The 19583-nt window shown below is 47.0% G+C and overlaps 1 protein-coding gene across 1 annotated transcript in view; it reads right to left on the bottom strand.

Annotated features, from left to right (window-relative positions):
- Nucleotides 1-3419: 3419 nt before the first annotated feature.
- CDS2 (CDP-diacylglycerol synthase 2) overlaps nt 3420-19583 on the bottom strand; it is a 57903-nt gene continuing 41739 nt past the window's right edge. Inside the window, exons 2-13 of the mRNA XM_021688923.1 lie at nt 17756-17892; nt 16414-16510; nt 15556-15653; nt 13502-13641; nt 11921-11979; nt 10782-10864; nt 8755-8842; nt 8169-8237; nt 7106-7258; nt 5435-5554; nt 4183-4286; nt 3420-3927 (exon numbers count right to left, since the gene is read on the bottom strand). Coding sequence (XP_021544598.1) covers nt 3795-3927; nt 4183-4286; nt 5435-5554; nt 7106-7258; nt 8169-8237; nt 8755-8842; nt 10782-10864; nt 11921-11979; nt 13502-13641; nt 15556-15653; nt 16414-16510; nt 17756-17892 — 1281 coding nt within the window. The 3' untranslated portion in view covers nt 3420-3794. The remainder of the gene's footprint in view (nt 3928-4182; nt 4287-5434; nt 5555-7105; nt 7259-8168; nt 8238-8754; nt 8843-10781; nt 10865-11920; nt 11980-13501; nt 13642-15555; nt 15654-16413; nt 16511-17755; nt 17893-19583) is intronic.

Raw genomic sequence — 19583 nt, forward strand, 5'->3', positions numbered from 1 at the left:
TCTTAGCCCTTCCTCCCCTCCCTCACTTTGGAAGAACAGGAACCCTGGGTCCAAGTGAAACCACCCACCTCCTCACTCAATGCTACTCAGCACATCCTCACAACGGGAAAGGAAGGTGGGCACAGAGTTAGTCTGAAAGACCGAGACGGTGCCGAAGATATTATGGACACAGGAAGAGGTTCCAGAAATGATGGATCACATCTGGTAGAGTAATGAAAAGCTACTTGCTTAGAAATTGACCTAGGGCAGACTCCTTACAGAGCAAGGCCATTGCTGAGTTCTCTGAGCAGTGACGCACTTTGCCCTGAGTCCTTCACACCCTCTGCTGCCCAGCCCCATCAACATCAGGGGTGCCTCTGAGCCTGCTGGGGACTCACGGACACTTTGAAGATCTGAACTCCAGGATCCATTCAGATCAGCCTCTAGCCAACTCAGCAACTAGCTTAGACTCAAATCAGGGTCTGTTTAATTTCCTTTAAAATAGAGTACGCAGGAAGATTCCAAAAATATAAGTCAAGTTACAGGAGAAGAAGCCCAGTGGGAAAAAAATAAATACCATGAAAATGGCTCCAAAGTCCACTTGTGTAAGATGAAATGTTACATTTCACCCCTTCTAAAAGTGAAAGAGACACTAACTTCAGACATACATTATAGAACTAGAAATAAAGAATATAATAAACACTAAGAGTAAATACATTTTAAATATAATTATACTGTAGCTACTAATATGCTCAGAATATGAAACAGGCAAAAAATAATAAACACAAACAAGACCCAGGCTGCCTTAGGGCGTTTCACTCTCAGAAGCAAAGCATACATGTGTACTTTGTCAACGCTGAGGGTGGTTAAGGGGGTGGCAAGCACTTGTAAGGGGAAAAGACTCAGGTGTTCTGTGAGCAGTCATGAGGGCTCCCCAGGGAGGAGGCTCAGGCCCAGCCCTCTACAGACGTTCCCTGGTTTCCATGACACCCTTGCTCATCGGCTCCCCCTGTAAACTCCAACCTGGTGCACAGGTGGGCCGTCCTCGGCCTGAGGACTGGATGCTGCAGAATTCCTGGCACACTTAACACCACTTTCACAAAAGCAAGTGGGGGTAGGGATGATCCCTGTCTTGGCGAGCAGAGTGCAAGGTGGAGTGAGGCTTGCCTCTCCCACGTGACCCTGGGGAAGCGCTTTCGCTGCTCTGGCCCTCAGCGTCCTCACGTCCTCACCGGTAAGGTGCTCAGGACTCCTGCCTGAGGCACCTCAGAAGGCCACTGTGAGAAAGAAGAATCAGAGCAGAAAACAAAAGTCTCTAAACCAGGACTGCATGATATTTATGATGCAAAAACAAGTGGCAAACATCAAACCATGTGTAGAAGGGAGAAACTGAAGTCACAACAAAGGAGAGCACACAGTTTGTCACATTTTATTTCTCACACACACAAAAATGGATCTGAAGCAAGTTATGCCATTCATGAAGATCTGCACAGGGGTATGTTAAAACAGTCTCTTGTATCTTGTCTGTGTGGTGAAATATCTCAATAAATGGGAGAAAGAAAAACACTGTGTGTAGATAGAGACATGAGGTGGCTTTACTTGCCTGGCTACTAGGCTAGGAAATTCCTCTTCCTTGACCAGAAAGCAAGTGGGGAAAATAGAAGATAAAACCCAAGCTGACCCTCTGGGCTTCTTGCTTAGAGCTCTAGTGAGCATCCAGCTTCAGTCTCCCAGGACCCCAGAGCTCCCCTCGGCGACCACTTCCACAAAGGATTGTGCCAGGCACGCCGATCCCAAAGACAGCCTTATTCAAGGGCTGCTGGGCCCCACCATCAAGGCCTTCACTGTATGCCCAGAATAAGGCAACAGAGACAACCCCTCCTGTCTCTGGTTTCAGCAACCAAGTCCATTCTTCAATGTGAAAACTAGATGTGTTACTAATGACCTCCATTGTTTAAGATTTGTTGGTGAGATACTGAGTCATCTCAAGGACAAGCATTTAGAAATGGCCTGAAAGCTCTTGCTGTTTGGGTGCCCAGGACATGACTCGATACTGGAATTAGGGGAGCACTCAGAAAACAAGGACCCAGAGAGGGATGTGTCCTGCGCCCAGGGTCACACAGCCAGAATGGAAACACCACGCAAAAACACATTTTGTTTTTAAGGGGCCCTCAGCCCTGAACCAGAAAAGCCACACACTGAAACGGAAGTACAAGCTCAGGGGGCCTGAGCATCAGAAGATGCGTCAGTGCAGCGCAGGTGGGGCGAGCCACACAGGGACCGTGAGCGGCCACGTCGAGGGGCCTGCCACCCTGCACCGGACATGGCAGTGAGCTGAGCTGACTGTGAGCTTTCAGGGAAGCAGGACGGCTGACTTAAACAGAAACAGAATGAACCAGGATCAGACCAAGGTGCTGAAGCAAGTCACCGCACCCTCCATTTGGCAAGGAGAACCACCATGGCACGGGATAACTGAACGCCTCTGGGCACCAGGTTCTCTCTCCTATCCTCCCTTGCTTGTTGTCCTGACAAAGAACTTGTCTCCCCAAAGTCAACCTCACTCCTATTATCAGGCGGGGGGGGAGGTGGGGGGGATATCACAGTGTAAAAAGAAAAAAGGTCCCTTCAATAAAATGCAATCTACATTTAAACTGGTCACATTATATATATATATAAATGTGCATGTAATCTTCAGAAAAGTCACACCTCTAATAGGGTTAGGTTTCCAGAGTTGTAAGCAGGATTTTGTGGTTTCAGTGAAGAAGTCATGGTACAACTGAAATCACTGCAAGAAGTAAGTGATTTTTAAAACACACACACATACACACCTGCCTTAAGAGTAGTATATACCCAACACAGCAGCTACAAGGGTGGTCGGTCAGGCAAAGGGTGCATGAACAAGAAGCCCCCTGCTCCCTGCCTAACAGGAGGGCCCCCCAGAAGGATTCAGCAGCAACAAGTCTACAGCACAAACATGAACGGCATCGTCCCTGAAAAGACAGTTAGCTGGACTGCCCAAGAGGAGCCACTTGAGCCGACAACCTGCGGGAAAGGGCTCGTAACAGTACATTCCATTGCATACACTTGAAATAGTACAGTGTATTTTTTCAGACTATTATAAATAATTTCTCGTGCTTCCTGAAAAAAAATACTGAAGCCTTCTTTCAGTCTGTGACGAAGTAAGGTGAACCCATATCATAAAGCAGAGCTCACGCTCCACAGGACTTTGTGGGTAGGATGTTTACCTAATTAATCAGCCTTTGTCCCTCCAGCCTACAGAAGGCAACTGTCCCATCGCTCCAGGGCAGGGATTCTCGAGAAGCCCAGGTGAAAGCTCTCCAGTAGCAAAGACATCCAAGCCGTGCACTTCTTCCCAGCTTGGGGGGGGGGATTGTCAGCTACAAAGACAGGCCAGGGGGTGCCCCCGAACTGGTCAGCCACAGATGGACATCCACTCTCTTAGCGAGCCCAGCAACAGAAACTCTAGCTTGAGAGTAAGAAGAACCAAGCAGATGTACCCCAGTTGGGCAACACTGTCTTCCAGGTTAAAACTTTTGTTTAAAAAACCCAAATGGTCTGATCCCTGTGACTTCTTTCCAACTCAAAGCTGTAGCTTACCCACAACCCAAATCATAAGCACATAGACTATATATACAGATTGTTTTGAAAACCCGCAAATAAAAAACACTCTACCAAAAAAAAAAAAAAAAACAGTGAGTTGAAGCCTTGTCATTGACTGAGTCACACCAGTGGGGCTTTGCCTTGGAGCCCAGCCCCTCGCTCCGTTTGCTCCTGCTGTCTCGGCCCTGGGGCCCCTACTCATCCTCTGTGGTGGCTGTCAGCATCCCCTTGTCAGCCAGGTGAGATCTGAGTGTGTTGAAGATGTGCAGCTGTTGATCTGGACGCAAGGTCAGGAACTGCTGAATCAGCTTGCTTGGGTTGGGGCCCCTGGAAGAGAATGTGAGGAAACAGCGCTGAGCGGGGATCCAGCAGCTTCTAGGGCCTGATTATCCAAACGGCTACTGTTCCCTCTTCCCTATGCATAGAGGGCTGGGGGACCCTCAGAGAATCCAGACAGAGTAGCAACTGAAAACCATATTCATGTTTGGGATGCTTTTCACTCCCACTGATATGTAGCTAAAATCTAGAATTTCACCACATTTAAAATTCCACCAACTTGGTTCAGATGGAAAGGCACTGTACCTGATAAAACTGGCAATGTACACGTTGACAAAGGTGGCCATCAGGTACTGGCAGTCAAAGCGATCCATGATGCCTCCGTGGCCAGGAATGGTGTTGGCAAAGTCCTGTTAGAGGCAGGGGCAGGGCTGGTGAGCCCGGGCCAGGCCAACCCCAAACCCTGGACTATGGTCCCACCTCAGGGCCCAGCTACTGTCCTGAGTAGCTAAGGGCTACAGAAAGTAAGTATTGGTTCAAATGCCGAGGGTATAATAGGACACCATCTTATGATAAAATTATTCTTTTGAAGAAAGATACAAGATGTATGAACAATAAACTGAAAATCAACAGTTGAACAACAGGGGTTTGAATTGTATGGGTCCACATATCCATGAATTTTTTTCAGTAAATACAGTACAGTGATGTAAATGTATTTTCTTTCTAATTTTCTTAATCACATTTTTTCCCCTCTAGCTTACTTTATCGTAAGAATACAGTCTATCATATGTATAATATACAAAATATGTGTTAATCAACTGTTTGTTACCAGTAATTCTTCCAGTCAACAGTTATATGTGAATTTTCTACTGCATGGGAGGACGGGGGCAGGGGGAAGGGATCAGTGCATTGTTCAAGGGTCAACTATACTGAATTTTCTTGGAAACAATGTTGTTATTGTTGTTTTTTAGAGAGACACAGAGAGAGAGAGCGCACATGTGATGGGGTGGGGAGGAGCGGAGGAGCAGAGAGAGAGAGAGAATCTTAAGCAGGCTCCATGCCCAGTGCTGAGACTGATGTGGGGCTTGATCTCAGGACTCTGAGATCATGACCTGAGCTGAAATCAAGAGTTGGATGTTTGGGGCGCCTGGGTGGCTCAGTCGTTAAGCGTCTGCCTTCGGCTCAGGTCATGATCCCAGGGTGCTGGGATCAAGCCCCGCATCAGGCTCCCTGCTCCGCGGGAAGAATGCTTCTCTCTCTCCCACTCCCCCTGCTTGTGTTCCCTCTCTCGCTGTGTCTCTCTCTGTCAAATAAATAAATAAAATCTTAAAAAAAAAAAAAAGAGTTGGACGCTTAACAGACTGAGCCACCCAGGTGCCCCAGAAACAATGTACTTTAAATTAACCAGCCTAAATACCCACCATGGGTGAAGAAGAGCACGCATTAATAGTCAGGGTTTATAGCTTGGTATTTTGAAGGAGGTGGTAGCTGAAGGCGTGGGACAGGAGGAGACCAGGCTGGGAGACATTGAGAGGAACAGAAAAGAGTGTTTTCCTACTTTGATTTTAAAGGCTCGTTTGAATCCACTTGCAAAGAACCCTCCAAAGGGGCCGATGAGCGAGGCGAACGTGGAGAGGGCGATGCTGTGAATCTGGAAGGGGTACATCCAGACTGTTGTCTGAGAAGAATAAATGAAATCAGTCAAGATGCCTTGTTAACATAAATAACTCTTTATGAAATGAACTCTATTTTCCCTCCAAAAACAAAATCAGTAAGAAAACTGGATTTTGAAAGAAAAAGAAAAAAAGAAAACAGGATTTTGTTTGTAAATCTCTAATGCATTTAATAGAGGACATTCAGTATTACGCATTCAGTCTGTTGCAATATGATGTTTTAGTTGACGTATGTGGAGAAAATCCAGCCTTACATAAATTAAGTGGCTGAAAAAAGGAAGAGTATTTTAGCAACCTCTTTTCAGATAATTATGAGTATTCTTCTCTGACACTACACCAGAACTTGACAAGTGGTAGTTTCTTAAAAATTTGGTGCAGTGTGGAATTTGAGATCCTATGAATGAACTTTTTGTGCTCTTAACATTAAAATCCATTGGTGTATCTTGCACTTTGAATGGCTCTTTGACCCACACCTGACAGGTGTTAACATCATGCACTGGCCATTTAGAAAATGATGGTTCACCAAGTTATATAAGTCTTCCAAGTGTAGACACAGTTTGCTATTACAATGTCAAAACATCCTATGTTAAAATCATCATATGTTAAAGTCACTATAAAAATCACACAAAAAAAAATCACTGCAGCTCTCATCCACAAAGCTTTGAAGTATTAGGAAGCTGTCAAGCTCCAGTGGCAGGTATACGCTTTCCAAAATACTAATTTTCACTTGGAAGCCAAATTCTATCATCGGTAACAATCACTGTCAGGTGTTTTCCTTGAAGTGAGAGGCTCACCTCGTTCCTTTTCAAGAAAACTGTTTGTCAAATAGAGAAGGCTGAAAAACTATAGTTTGTCAGTTCTTTTCAAGTAAAAAGTACGTCCCTATAAAAAAGCAGCGAGCTCAGCTCATAACTCAAACAGGTGCGCACGCGCTTTCCCTTCGGTGAGCACTGGACTTCTGTATCTGGCAGAAATGTTCTAGGCACACTTTCCATTTGGGTACACAAGAGTATAGACAGATATGTATTCAAGGGTCAGGATTTAGTAAAATGAATCACGTTACAGTTTCATCAAAGACACTCTCGAGAGGAGCTGGCTTATTCTTACTGCGAGTGTGTGGCATGAAGAATCCCATGACTTAGTCCAGTTTGCTGCCACAGCCCTCCCTCACACTAGAGCATCAGTGAGCTTACCCACCACGGCTTTTGCACCATTCACGGCAAATGTCAACAAAGTCAAAAAAGCCAAATAATGTCATTGTATTCTGATGAAAGTAACTGTGACCTCACAGTCCCCCTGCAAGGATCTCAGGGTTCCCCAGGGACCTGGGGAGCACAGTTTGAGACCCACCGGTCTAAAGGAACCTCAGTGAGATGAAAGGTCTCCCTCTGCCCTCACCCTCACCTGACTTGAACAAGTCTCCTCTATCCTGGGGCCCGCGCATTGTGGAGGGAGGAAGCTAGGTTTTTTTGAGGGAGTGGCAGCAGTGGAGAGAGGGTTCTCTCTGTAGTCACTACCTAAGCAGGGGTAGCTTGCCCAACGTGAGCGGCACATACCAAGCCAATGACCGACTGGATCACCTCAGGGATGTTGTACTCCTGCAAACGAAAGAGGTCCGAGGGCTCACAGTCCACAGTGAAGCTGTTGGTGTCATTGTTGTATTCCACGGGGCAGACAAAGCATCTGTACCCGGACATCACATAGGACAGCTGAGGACGAAGAGCAGAGTCGGGCAGAAGAGACAAGTCCCAGCCAGCCTGCCCAAGCGGCACCCATGGGGTTCGGCTGGGTCCCTCACAGTGCCTAGCACCCTGCTAACTGCGAGCTGGGCACTAAATGAGAGGTTCATGTTTCCCTACAGGAGTATTTTGCCTGAATTTGGAAAAGGATTTAAAAAGAGGTTCATGGCCTGCTGAGGCTTTACACAGAGTTGCCCAAACACCCAGGTCGAAATCCAGGAAAGACCTGAAGGAATTTGGGCAAAGAACTACAAGAAGATTCTCCCCATTTAGGGGAGCTACGGTCCCTTCTTCTCAGGACCTCTTAATTTCAGGAAATGGTACAGTGAGAGACAGCCAGCCCGGAGGAAGAAGGTGGAAGAGCAATGAAGTAAGGGTATCAGTACTGGAGGACGGCTGGACACCCCTGAAAAAGGAGAGGCTGGCCGGATGGTCAGAAGCAGGGAATGCTCCAGGAAGGGCGGGAAGATCATCCTCTTCCCACAGGGCACACATGGGAGACAACCTCGACCGGAGTGGCAGAGCTCACCTCATCTCCTACTCTCAGCTGCCAATCACTCAACCTTGAAATACCAAATGCGTGGACGAGAACGCTACCTGCTGAGTGTCACCATGCCTTGGCATGAGGGGAGTGCAGGTGCACATGGCCCTGCTCCTCAGCTGCCAAGACCCTGTTGAAAACTGGCAGGTCAAGGACAGCTGGCTCTGCCCGGGCCAATTACAGAGCATGCCATGCTCATGCCCCTCAGGGGGGCAACGTTACCAATCAGCGGGACAGAGTCCTGGGCCTCAGGAAACAAGCTCTCTAGCCCTGGACAAGCTTTGAAGGGGGTGTGAGGTCTCTGTCCACTCCCCCACCCAGCAGGGAACCACCACCTACCAGAAGGCCAAACACCACAGTAGCAAAGAAGCCCCCAATGAAGCCTTCCCAGGTCTTCTTCGGGGACAGCTATGGACAGAAAGCAAATTCTTAACAAGGGGCATTTTGACAACTGGCTTTGGGAACAACGATTACTTGTTTAAAACCTTCCTACTATTAAAAAAAAAAAAAAAGGCCCACCTCATTCTGTTAACCTCTTCTTCTAAAACAACCCCGTGCTTGGTCTTCTTGTTCCTGGCCTGATACCCTTCAGTTTCCATTCTGTCCCAATTAGTCATTCAAATAGTTTAATTATATTATAAAATAGAATACTAGTTAAATGACAACACTCAAATTCAGATTGAGCCCCCAAAATGTGCCTATGTCGTCTATAAAGATATTTTCTCTGTCAGCTTTTTTTTTGTTTATGAATAGTTGTCTTCCTTTGGCTTTTCTCTTAAAACTAAGTTATTGCCAGACTTTCTCCAGGATGACATAAAGACATTCACACAAGCTAGATACTTCTTCTGTCCCAAGCTGATCTACTTGTACGGAAAGCACCACCCCTCCCTCACAGTGATATTTCATGTTAGGGTGACCCATTTACCTTAATGAGTGGGGTCCGACCAAAGAAGAAGCCAAACATATAGGCCATAATGTCATTACAGATCACACAAGAGATGGGGACAATGAACCTAGGGAATAAACCAAAGTAAAAATCAACTCTCCCCAGATGACAATACCTCAGATGTCAACAAAACAATGCCATTCATCAATTCCAGTACCAAAATAACCCGTAAGTACTTGTTATCCATGAAGGAACAGGCTAGAAAGAAAGAAAATACCAGACAAGCCATACCTAGTACCTGGCACATAGCAGACATTCAAATCTTTACCGAATGGCTCCTGAATAAACGGAGGTGGGGTTCTACAAAATGCCATTTGTTCTTTTTTTGTTATAAAGAAATATATATGCACGTGGTAATACAAATTTGAACTGTAAAGAAGAGAAAGTTTTCCTTGTTTCCCTGTCCCTATCTCCATTCCCCCAAAATAACTACCTTTACTCATTCCTATTTCATAATTTACCTACTTTTTTGGTGAATGGTTTATGACTAGCTCTCATGAGCACTCCCTCTCCCTAGGGCTACGCTGAGCGCAGAACCACAACCCACACAGCTAGCTATCTTGTTGACCCCCCAGCCCCCCACCCCCGCCTGCTGATCCCCACCATGAAAAAGGAGGCCATTTCCACACTTGTATCCTTCTGCTCTCCTCACTCTCCATCTCTGACCATCACTTTTTAAAAATGTCCTCTATTTTAAGTTCTGTATTTAACATAATATACATAAATCTCTGACTTCCTGACCCATCAACTGGAGGCAATATTTTCTGTCTGTTATGGGAGCATCTGCATCCTCCCAACCCCGCACATCATTTACTTGATCGAGACTTCTAGCACATATTCTCTGCTCTTCATATTTTCTACACCCACAATTAACCTAATCCTATAGTTTGAGCATGAAAACCAACAACCAGAGATTTTAAAATCGATTCACTGTAGAGCCACATGTCATGTTTGACCCTAAAGATAAGGACTTATCATGAGCCATTCCTTAGAATTACCTAACAAAAACTGAAAGAAAGGGAAAGATTGCATAACTCCCCAGGCCATTATTATCATTGTTTTAAACGTAATAATGCCCAAGGCCAACATTTATATGAGCTAGTCTCTGTCCTAAGCACTTTACATATATTTACTAATTTATTCCTCAGGAGGTGGGTATTACTATAGCCTCAGTCTGAGATCTGGGAACAGAGGCACAGTCTGGGGTCTTAAGCATAACACTTCAGTACCTCTTATATAAACTAGGATATGCCTTCACCTTTCACCAAGATCATCCAGCTTCCTCAGTCAGCCTGCTGATTTCCATAAATGCTGACAGATTTCCTGCTGAAACCATTGCATTTCTGGAATAAAATTTACTAAGTAATGGGTATATGGTTCTTTTGACACTTTGTCGGATTTTATTTGCTAATAGTTTATTTACAATGGTTTATCTGTAATCATTACAGAAAATCAGTTTAACATTCTTCTTTCTACCTCCCTAAGCTTATTAGCTTTAGTATGAAGGGGTAGATAAAACTCTGCTATTATCATTGGTTGTTTTTTCCCAGGTGTGGATTCTTTAGGCGATTTTTAAAGTTCTTCCACAGTTAGTGATCTTTTCAAGTTTTCTTCTTCATGACTTTTGGTAGTTTACATTTTACCAGATCAGGACATTTTCCTTTAGTTTTGCAAACCTGTTGCTATACAGTTGCATTGTCTTTCATTCTTTAATTATCCATGTACTTGTTAGTCTAGAACATCGATTCTCAAAGTATAAGTCCTGACCAGCAGCAGCATCACCTGGGAATGTACCAGAAATTCAAATTCTCATTACTGAGTCTACTGAAGCAGAAACTCATGAGTGAGGCCCAGTGATCTATGTTGTAACCAGCCCTGCAGACGATTTTGATGTAGCTCAAGGTGAGAACCCCTGGCTTAGAAGGCAAGCAGGGGTTCTCAGTCTACCTGGACATGAGAAAACCCACAAAATAAAAGGGAAAATCTCCCTCACTGACATCACTCACCAGATCATTCCTTCAAACAGGTTGTGGATAACGAGATGTGACTGAGTTACAACAATCAGTAATGTTACATGGGTCCAACCAAACTGCAAAAGAAGATCAAGAATACATTTGACCTGGGGCACCTGGGTGGCTCAGTTGGTTAAGCGTCTGCCTTCGGCTCAGGTCATGGTCCCAGAGTCCTGGGATCGAGCCCCACATCAGGCTCCCTGCTCAGCAGGAAGCCCGCTTCCCCCTCTCCCACTCCCCCTGCTTGTGTTCCCTCTCTTGCTGTGTCTCTCTCTGTCGAATAAATAAATAAAATCTTTAAAAAAAAATACATTTGACCTATCTGTTATACTGAAAGGAACTTCAAATAACAGCAATAACAAATAGAAAATTGCTAAAAACAAAACAAAACAAAAAAAACACACCAAAAACAGAAAATATGTCTGCTTCTGTACCTCTCTTATTGGAAGTAAAAAGGTACAGAACAGGCATCTGGGATTAACTTTGTCCCCAGCTACAATTACCACCAAAAGTAGGGACCACAGGGCCCACTAGTGAGCAAGTCCCTCTACGCTCTGAAAGCCTCGCTACGTCTCATTTTCTCCATAAATGTTAATTGCGTGCTGTGGCACCTGGGTGGCTCAGTCCGTTAAGTGCCTGCCTTTGGCTCAGGTCATTATCTCAGGGTCCTGGGATCGAGCCCCACGTCGGGCTCCCTGCTCAGTGGGGAGTCTGCTTGTCCTTCTCCCTCTGTTCTTTCTCTCTCTCTCTCTCTCTCAAGTAAATAAAATCTTTAAAAAAAAAATGTTGCTTGAGTGCTTGGGACACTCAGTGAGGGGTTGTTTTCAAGTTGAGGGGGAGATGTAGCAGGTAGGATATCTGTGGGCATTGCCTGAAGCTTCACCTTGAGCCTTACTTGGAAGCCACCTTCATGTCCTAGTGGAGAGGTTGCTTGGGGTGTAAATTAAGTAAGAGTGATGCAGAGCCGCCGAACTTAAAATGGGGACACCCCTTCATGCTCTAGGTTCTATGCACACAAAACAGACCGCATTCCAGAGTTTTGATTTGTCACAGAAAGCATAGAGGTCTGTTGAGTTTCTGCAGAGCTTCCCTTAAGCCAAGAATTCTGACACACACACATACATCTCGCTTACCATGTAGAACTGCAGTCGATAATGCTTCTTGACCAGACTCAGTACAAACATGCAGAATCCTAGTGTGAGGAGGAGAAAGGGCAAAATGAATCACACTCTGCATTATCTTTGTCCTAATCATTTCCTTTAGATGTTAAATGGTCTTTTGGCCAATTTCCAAGCAGTGCACAATTCCAAAGCCCAGGGGAATAAACCTCTTATTACAGTAAGAGTCAGAAGCAAAAATGGACTCCTTCAAGACAATCAAAGGAAGGCAATATTTTTAAATCTTGCAGACTACACTCAATTTAGAACACTGTTCACCAGATAGGAACATTTTGATCCTAGAGCAGGGGTCAACCAACAAAGTTCAGGCCAGCCACCTGTTTTTATAAATAAAATTTTACTGAAACACAGCCCGTTTGTTTACATATTGTCTGGGGTTCTCCTTTCATGCTCAAAGGCAGAACAGAAGAGTTGCAACAAAGAGCCTATGGCCCTCAAAGCCTAAATTTTATCTAGACCCTTAAGAAAAAGTTTGCTGACCCCTGTCCTAAATTATAGGTTTGGCTAAGGGTGGGATCTATCTAGTATGGAGTCAGGGCCTTACATCTCTCACACTGACCCACATGGTGGCAAAATAAAAATAAAAATAAAACCTGCAGGCCCCCACAGTCCTCCAGGAAGGAAAGAGACTTCTACCTGCAGGAGTGGCTGGGCCCCTCAAACACAGCCCTGCCCAGAAGAGAGCATGTGGCTGGCTATTCCAGACCCCTGGCCTCCCTCTGTGAGTGGGGGGCAGTCTCAGGGTCTGAGGCACACTGACTATGCTCAACAGCAACAGACCCCTTGGCAGTGGACTTTCTATTTTTTTTTTTTTTTGGATTTTCTATTTTAATGGCCAGGTGTCATTCACAGAGCCACGTATTGCTATCAAGCTGATCAAAAATAGGTCAGACTGAAATTTAGGTCAGAACAAATTTCTCCCGTGCCTCAAACTGGCTTTGAGGGCAACTATGACAAACACTAGCATTAACACTCAACACTCAGGTAGGACTGAGTTTACATTGACAGCCCCTCACTGTTTGTCAACTTTTAATGTATCTGATTAAATCCTCCCAGTACCTCTGCTGTTTTAGCTCCAGACTACAAAAGAGACCCAAAGATTAAGCACCCAGCTCCTCTGAAGTCACAGAGCCCTTTTCAACACGGATGGGTAACATTTCCACCACACTGCAATGTCCCTCATGCGGCTCCTCAGGTGACTCCCCTAAAGATAGCTGCTGGTTTTTGATCACACCGCAGAATCTCTGCCAACAGGAGAGTCAGGACTGGACCGTGCTATGCTGTCCTCCCACAGAGGCTGGGACACAAGGACGGGTGGCACAGACTGCAGTCCCCACAGCCACTCAAGGCCCTGGGTCCCATTTCTTAGTCAAGAGCTGCTATGACTCACATTTAAGGCAGAGCCCTCAGCTCTGCTGCCCTGCACAGTTGGACTTCACATCATCAAAACCGTGCATTCACCAAGAAGTTCCCCTCCTTCTACTCAGCAGACATACAAAAACAAGACAAACACAAGAAGAACCGCTGAGTGCCTACCTATTAGGTAGAGAGTAAAGGAAATGAACCGGTGGTATTTACTGAGAATCCTCAAAGGCTCCTCTCTCTGGACCAGAGTGAAGAAGTAATCGGTCACCGTCTCACCATAGAAGAAGTAATTTACACACAGGAGAAAGTACCTGTAAATGGAGACAGGTCACTGCCACGGGGAGCACATGCGGCCTCTCCTTTATAGTGGGGCGGTCAGGAAGCCCCAAGGATCAGACCAGCAGCCCACCCGCCCCCTGCGCCCCCGGAGGCAGTTTGCTAGGGACAAGCCGACCACGGTTCCCTGTTCACTGGGGACCCTGTGGCTGAGAAGTTCATCTGGAAATCTGTGGCAGCTTTCACTCACTCTCCATTTATCACAAACTTAGGACTCAGTTTTTGCTTCTTTTGTAAAGTTACCACACCTGATCTAAGAACACTCCAACCGTAAGATGACCTTCCAGAGAGTGGCTCATCCCGCCTCCCCATCCTATTTCCACTCTTCCAGGAACCCCCGCACACCTATCACAGTGGTTTACTCTGGCTTTGCCACCATCTGCTTCGCTCCTGTCTCCCCCGGCCTGGGACATCCTCTTCGCTTACCCGTTTTGTCACCCGTTGCTCAAATACCATTGTCTTCATAAAACCTTGCACAACCTAACATGGTACCTGCCTCCCCCCATGTTTATTTCTATAATATGAGTATTTGGTCATTTCACTAAGCAATTAATTATGCTCTGTCTCAGAGTATCTCCCTCCCCGAAGCCTGTCTCTGACAAATAAACCTCTCACCAGCATTAATTCTTCATTTGTTTATAACCTGCCTCCTCCCCCGAGCTCTGGGAAGGGAGAAGCCATGGCTCATATACCTTTGCAGCCTCAGTGGTGCTTCGGAGCGCAGGAGCAAGCAGGCCTACTCTACATACTCAACTGGATCCTGAGGTAGGAAAGAGAATGGAGAGCTTCTCTCTTCCATTTTCTTTCTTTCTCTTTTTTTTTTTTCAATTGTGGAGGTTCAAGAACTCTCATATTGGATTTGTTTTCTGTTACACGAAAAACACTCCCTTTGGTCAGTGACCACAATCGAAGGTCAGACATCCTGAGTGTATTAACAAAATTTAAAATACCGCTTGCCAGCTACAGAACAGCCACAAGAGATACCTATACTTTAACCCAGGTGGCAAGCACAGGCCCATGTGGAGACCACGGGGCAGCGTGAATGGCTGGCTGGTGGGGAAGCAACTCTGGGAAGGATGTGTCCAGCCCAAGTCTGAGCATGTCAGCTCCCTTGGCCATGATCAAGTTGCTGGGGCCTGAACCACTCCTCTCAGGCTGCTACGGCATGGAACCAATCCCTGCATCCCAGCACAGAAGGTGAGAAGGGTCCATATTTACCCCAAGACCTCTTGGCACCACGCGGAGCTCTGCTCGCGTGTCCCCTGAGGACATTGCAGCCAATAAAGCAGAGTGTCAGATCAGAAAAAAGGATCTCAGACATCACCTGGGTTACAGGTTTTGATTTTGTTTCTGCTTGAAGGCAGCTGAGCCGTTTTCTAGGAGAGAGGGAACAGAGCTTCTCTGAGGAGCCCAGATCCTCTGCATTCAGGCTCACTCCTGTCCACTCTGGCCCCTAAGGCACCTCCATCCGAGGAATGAGGGCTCCAAAGCCAACTGACTCGGTCTCAACCACCTGTCTCATGGACGAGGAAACCAAGTTCTAGAGATAGCAACACCAGCACTGACAACCTACAGATGACTCTCACGGGATGCTGGGATAGAGCATAAAAAATATGCTGGTCTAGAAGTGGGGGCCACTGTGCAAAGTCTGATGAATCCAAATACCAAGGCAAACGTGCTCACACATGCACTCAGTGTGGGAGATTCGAGACCCCAGGCAACTACTAAACACCCCTCACAGGCTAGCCACATAAAATACTTGGGTCTTAAAGGTGCTATGTGAGTCAGTGGCCATCACTCCCCACCTATCCACCATGACTGTAAATATCTACCACAAAACGCTTGTCATCCAAATCTGCTAAGGGCCCCTGTGGGGCTAGAGGGCTTACCAGCTGAGGGTTCTGAACCAGGGCAGGTCATAGGAGTGGTAGACGTTGTAGCCAATAGTGATAATCTCATGGAAACACTTAATCTGAACACACATCACCTGCAAGACACAAAAGAATCAGAATACTTGCTAATTCCCCAGTTCTTACCATCTTTGGAAACAGAAACCCGCACACGGGTCATGGGCCTTGAAGAAAAACTATCACGTTTAAGAATATCAGTCCTACACTGACTCTGCTCTCCTCCTCCTTTCTCACTCACTCTGCACCCCTTTGGCAGTGCAGTCCTTTATGTCACAACGAGTAGATCTGAGAAATATGCACCCCTGAAGCTTCAATTAACTTTTTATTGTTGTACCTCCCTGGACTCAATCAACCTCTTCCCCTTTTGACTTTGAATAGAAATACCTGAAAAGCCCCAACTGCTTTGCTCAGCAGTCAGCCGCTAGTCATCTGACCCTGTCCATGACAGCAGGAAGCCTAAGAGAGCAGTGCTGCAGACTGGGATTTTTTAAATCAAAGTCCTAAGCCCCACAGTGAGGCCCCAGGGAAACAAGAAACAAAACAAGAGAGTCACAGAGAGTCATAGCCGGGGTCACAGGCTAAACAAACAGCTGAAATTATAATATCCACTTTTAAAATGAAGAGATATCTTTAACCACACACAACTGGCTGGTGCCAACACCCCTCCAGTTGGCTCCTAGAAGGGGAGAAGTCACAGATACTCTTAAGGCAGATGTGGTCTGAGGAGCCCGGACTCCCACTGATTCCCAGAACCAACCCAACACCTTACACTTAAGACGATGGATCCTGTGGGAAAAACCGAAGGCAAAACCAAAACAGCATGCAAATGGCACTTACAATGATCATTAAAACCATTGGTCCCAGGTAAATGATGATGAAGAAAAATGCAATCATGGCCAAAGTCAGGATGCCTCTCACCCACCAGTTCTTCCATCTAACAGAAGAGGGGAAGGAGAAAATACGTTAGGAGCCTGGAAAGAAGCAAAGCACAAACCCAAGGGGATGGCTCTTTCTGGGAGGAGAGGTCAATCCCTTCCAGGAGCACCTCCTTCACCTTGGCGGAGGTACTAGCCAGATGCAGGCAGAAGTAGGGCAAACAGAGCCATTACCTCACCCACACCAAACTCAGCAGGTGCTCCAAGGCCTACAGAAAAATACACCCAGCTTGTATCTTAACAAAGGGATCAGGCAAAAGTCCCGAGGGAAATGTGGTACCCTACTTCTGTATCTACTTGGATGGCTTCTATGGCTCTCTATCCAAAGAAAAAACAAAGCACATTTTTCCGGCAGCAGAATCCTACATCACTCTGCCCCTGCATCTTTATGGTGAGAATAACATTAACCAACGATAATAACAATCACAAAGATGCATCGGGCACTTTTATAAGGACTCGGCATATATTAATGCATTTAAGCCTCAACACTACTAACGTTTACAGATGAGGAAATGGATGCACAAATCATACAGGTGTGACGTGGTCAAACTGAGATTTGAAGCCTGGGAGTCTGGCTCCAGACCCCATGCCCTTGACCACTGCACAATACCACCTTTCAAAGAGACACATGTGTGCGAGACACACATAGAAACACCTTCAGGTAACGTTTTCGGGTCTTAACGTTTGCATTTTTAATCTGCTCACATAGCCAGTGTTGGAGGACCAAAGTCTCAAGGGACTAATATTTTAACCCTGGATTCACCCGAGTTGAGATTTCTCAATTCTTCTGGGAGAATTTAAGGAATGTCCACAATGGATGTGTGTGGGAGAGGGAAAACTTTGACCTAGAAACTTGGGCTCCTCTGTGAAAAGCAGCCCATCTATTAGTCACAAACCCCTTCACATGTGGCGTCAGCAACCTTGCCCACCACCACCCCTTTGTCTACACTTTCCTCCTCCACGGACTACTATATCTCTCAGCCCCGCCAACAGCACCCTCCAAGGGCCAGATCCTTCTAGGCTCTGCTCATAGTTGCCAGTAAGTACTAGATTACATTCAGTGGAGGCCTGAGCAGAAGCAGGGAGACTGTGGCCACTGCCGCTGGGCAGGCCCACCCTGCACACTGTGATAGCAGTGGGCTCACGTCACAAGACCGCAGGCTGTCTGAGGGCTCTGGGTCTTCCACGGCCCTCGGACCTGGAGCAAGGCCCTCGCAAGCATCTGCATCATGGAGCCAGGTTACCTTGAAGACAAGTTGGAAAGGGCCCTGTTGAGGACCTCTGGGGTATCATCTGCAGAGGTTGATAAAGGAGCAGCTTCCGCTCGGCTCTCACTGTCCGATGCAGTCTCTCCATCTACCTTTGCTTCTGACTCCGATTCCTACACAGCAAAAAAAACAGATGAGGAAAAGGTCAAAAATGCCTAGGAGGATACTGAGAAGTACATGCCTGTCATAGGAAATCTGTGGGAAAAGACCCCCCAACAAGGCTTGAGGACCTGGCACAGTCAGGTGACAGAACAGATGGGACTCACAGCGATCCCGACACTGTTCTGACATGTGCCGAGGTGGCCAACTCTCTGCTGGAAGCGAGGCATGCATCTGTACCATGGGGGAATGAGGAACAGCCACAATCTGCTCAATCCCCCTTGCCTTACCGGGGGCAGGGGAGTGGACAGTCCAGAGGAGGGAGAAAGGGGCTCTTTTGTATCCAAAGCAAAAGGGGAGGCAGGCCTGAAATTCATCAGGACCTCATTCCTGACCCTGCCCTTGCTGCCAGGCTTAGTGCCTAGAAGGGTTTGGCTGCTGGCACCAGAAAGATGCATCCACCTCTAAAAACCCCTCTCCACCAACACCTAAATCATGCAGCAGAGTCCCTGCTCTGCCACAACATGTTTGGACTCTCAGTGCCCCCAGAGTGGCCTGTGACTTTGGCCAGGTTCTCAGAGAAAAGCTGGGTGTGCAGGCTGTTGTCCCCCACAGGACTCCCCAAAGTCCACAGTGTTACTTCCAGACTCCACAAGAGCACACCATGAGGAGGCCAGCCCCAGGCAGTGTGGAAGCCACACAGTACTGCTTACTAGAGTCAAGGCTTCACCAGGACTGGGGTGCCGCTGTCCTTTCCCTGCCACGCAGCCCTGGGCACCATCGGACCCTGCGATGTCACCCACAGAGTGGCCATCCAGCCTCCGGCCATGTTAGAAACTCACCCTGCTTGCCAGCCCCTGCGAGGGGACCAGAGTCATGCCAGCAATAGGCTCTCTATCCAAAGTACCAAGGGCAGGCTGCTCTAAATCCTGGGACCTTACTACTCAGGGCATTTATCTCTTACAGGAATTTAGAACCACTGCTGTTGGGGAGAGATGGAAGAGAAATCAAATCACTTCGAATTAGAGTCGAACAATACTGCTTTGTATTTGCAGAGCTCCCAACAGCTGTAAGAATGTTTCCCATACCTGTTGTGAACCTCAGAGAAGCTCTGGAAGGAAGGGAGACAGGAAGATCCTTATTTACAAATGAAGAGACAGAGGCTCTGTGAAGTTCAATGGTGGGCCCCAAATCTCCTATTAACCCAGGTCTTCTGACTTCTCTGTGTTCATCCCACTATCCTTTCACTTAAGCATCTTGGAATCCACTGTTTTTCTGACACCCGACACTTTACTAGTGAGGAGCCTTGGTTTGGAGAAGGGGTGCGGCTGGGATGGACAAGAAGCTCCCATCTCAGGGGATTTTCCTGGACCTCAGGCGTTCCTCCACGCAGATTTCGAGGAAACATTGTCATGGATGAAATCCCCAGAGGGCAGCGCTGTGACTGCCAGGCAGCAGACAGGAGGGGCACCCTAGCACAGCTGGGCCCCTGGGGTACCCTAGCACAGCAGGGCTTTGAAGTCAGGCTGGATGTCGATGGCTGGAACGCGGGGCCTGGACTGCGCACAGGCACGCCGTCTGGGCCCACCATGACGTTCCAGGTGACATCGTTGCAGCAAACTGGAGACCAGGTGATGAATTTGGGGTCGGTCCTGAGCGCAGTGGCACAGTCACTGGGGGCAGGCAGAACAGGAAGGTGAAGAGG

The sequence above is a fragment of the Neomonachus schauinslandi genome, chromosome 10 (assembly GCF_002201575.2).
Source record: "Neomonachus schauinslandi chromosome 10, ASM220157v2, whole genome shotgun sequence".
NCBI lineage: Eukaryota > Metazoa > Chordata > Mammalia > Carnivora > Phocidae > Neomonachus > Neomonachus schauinslandi.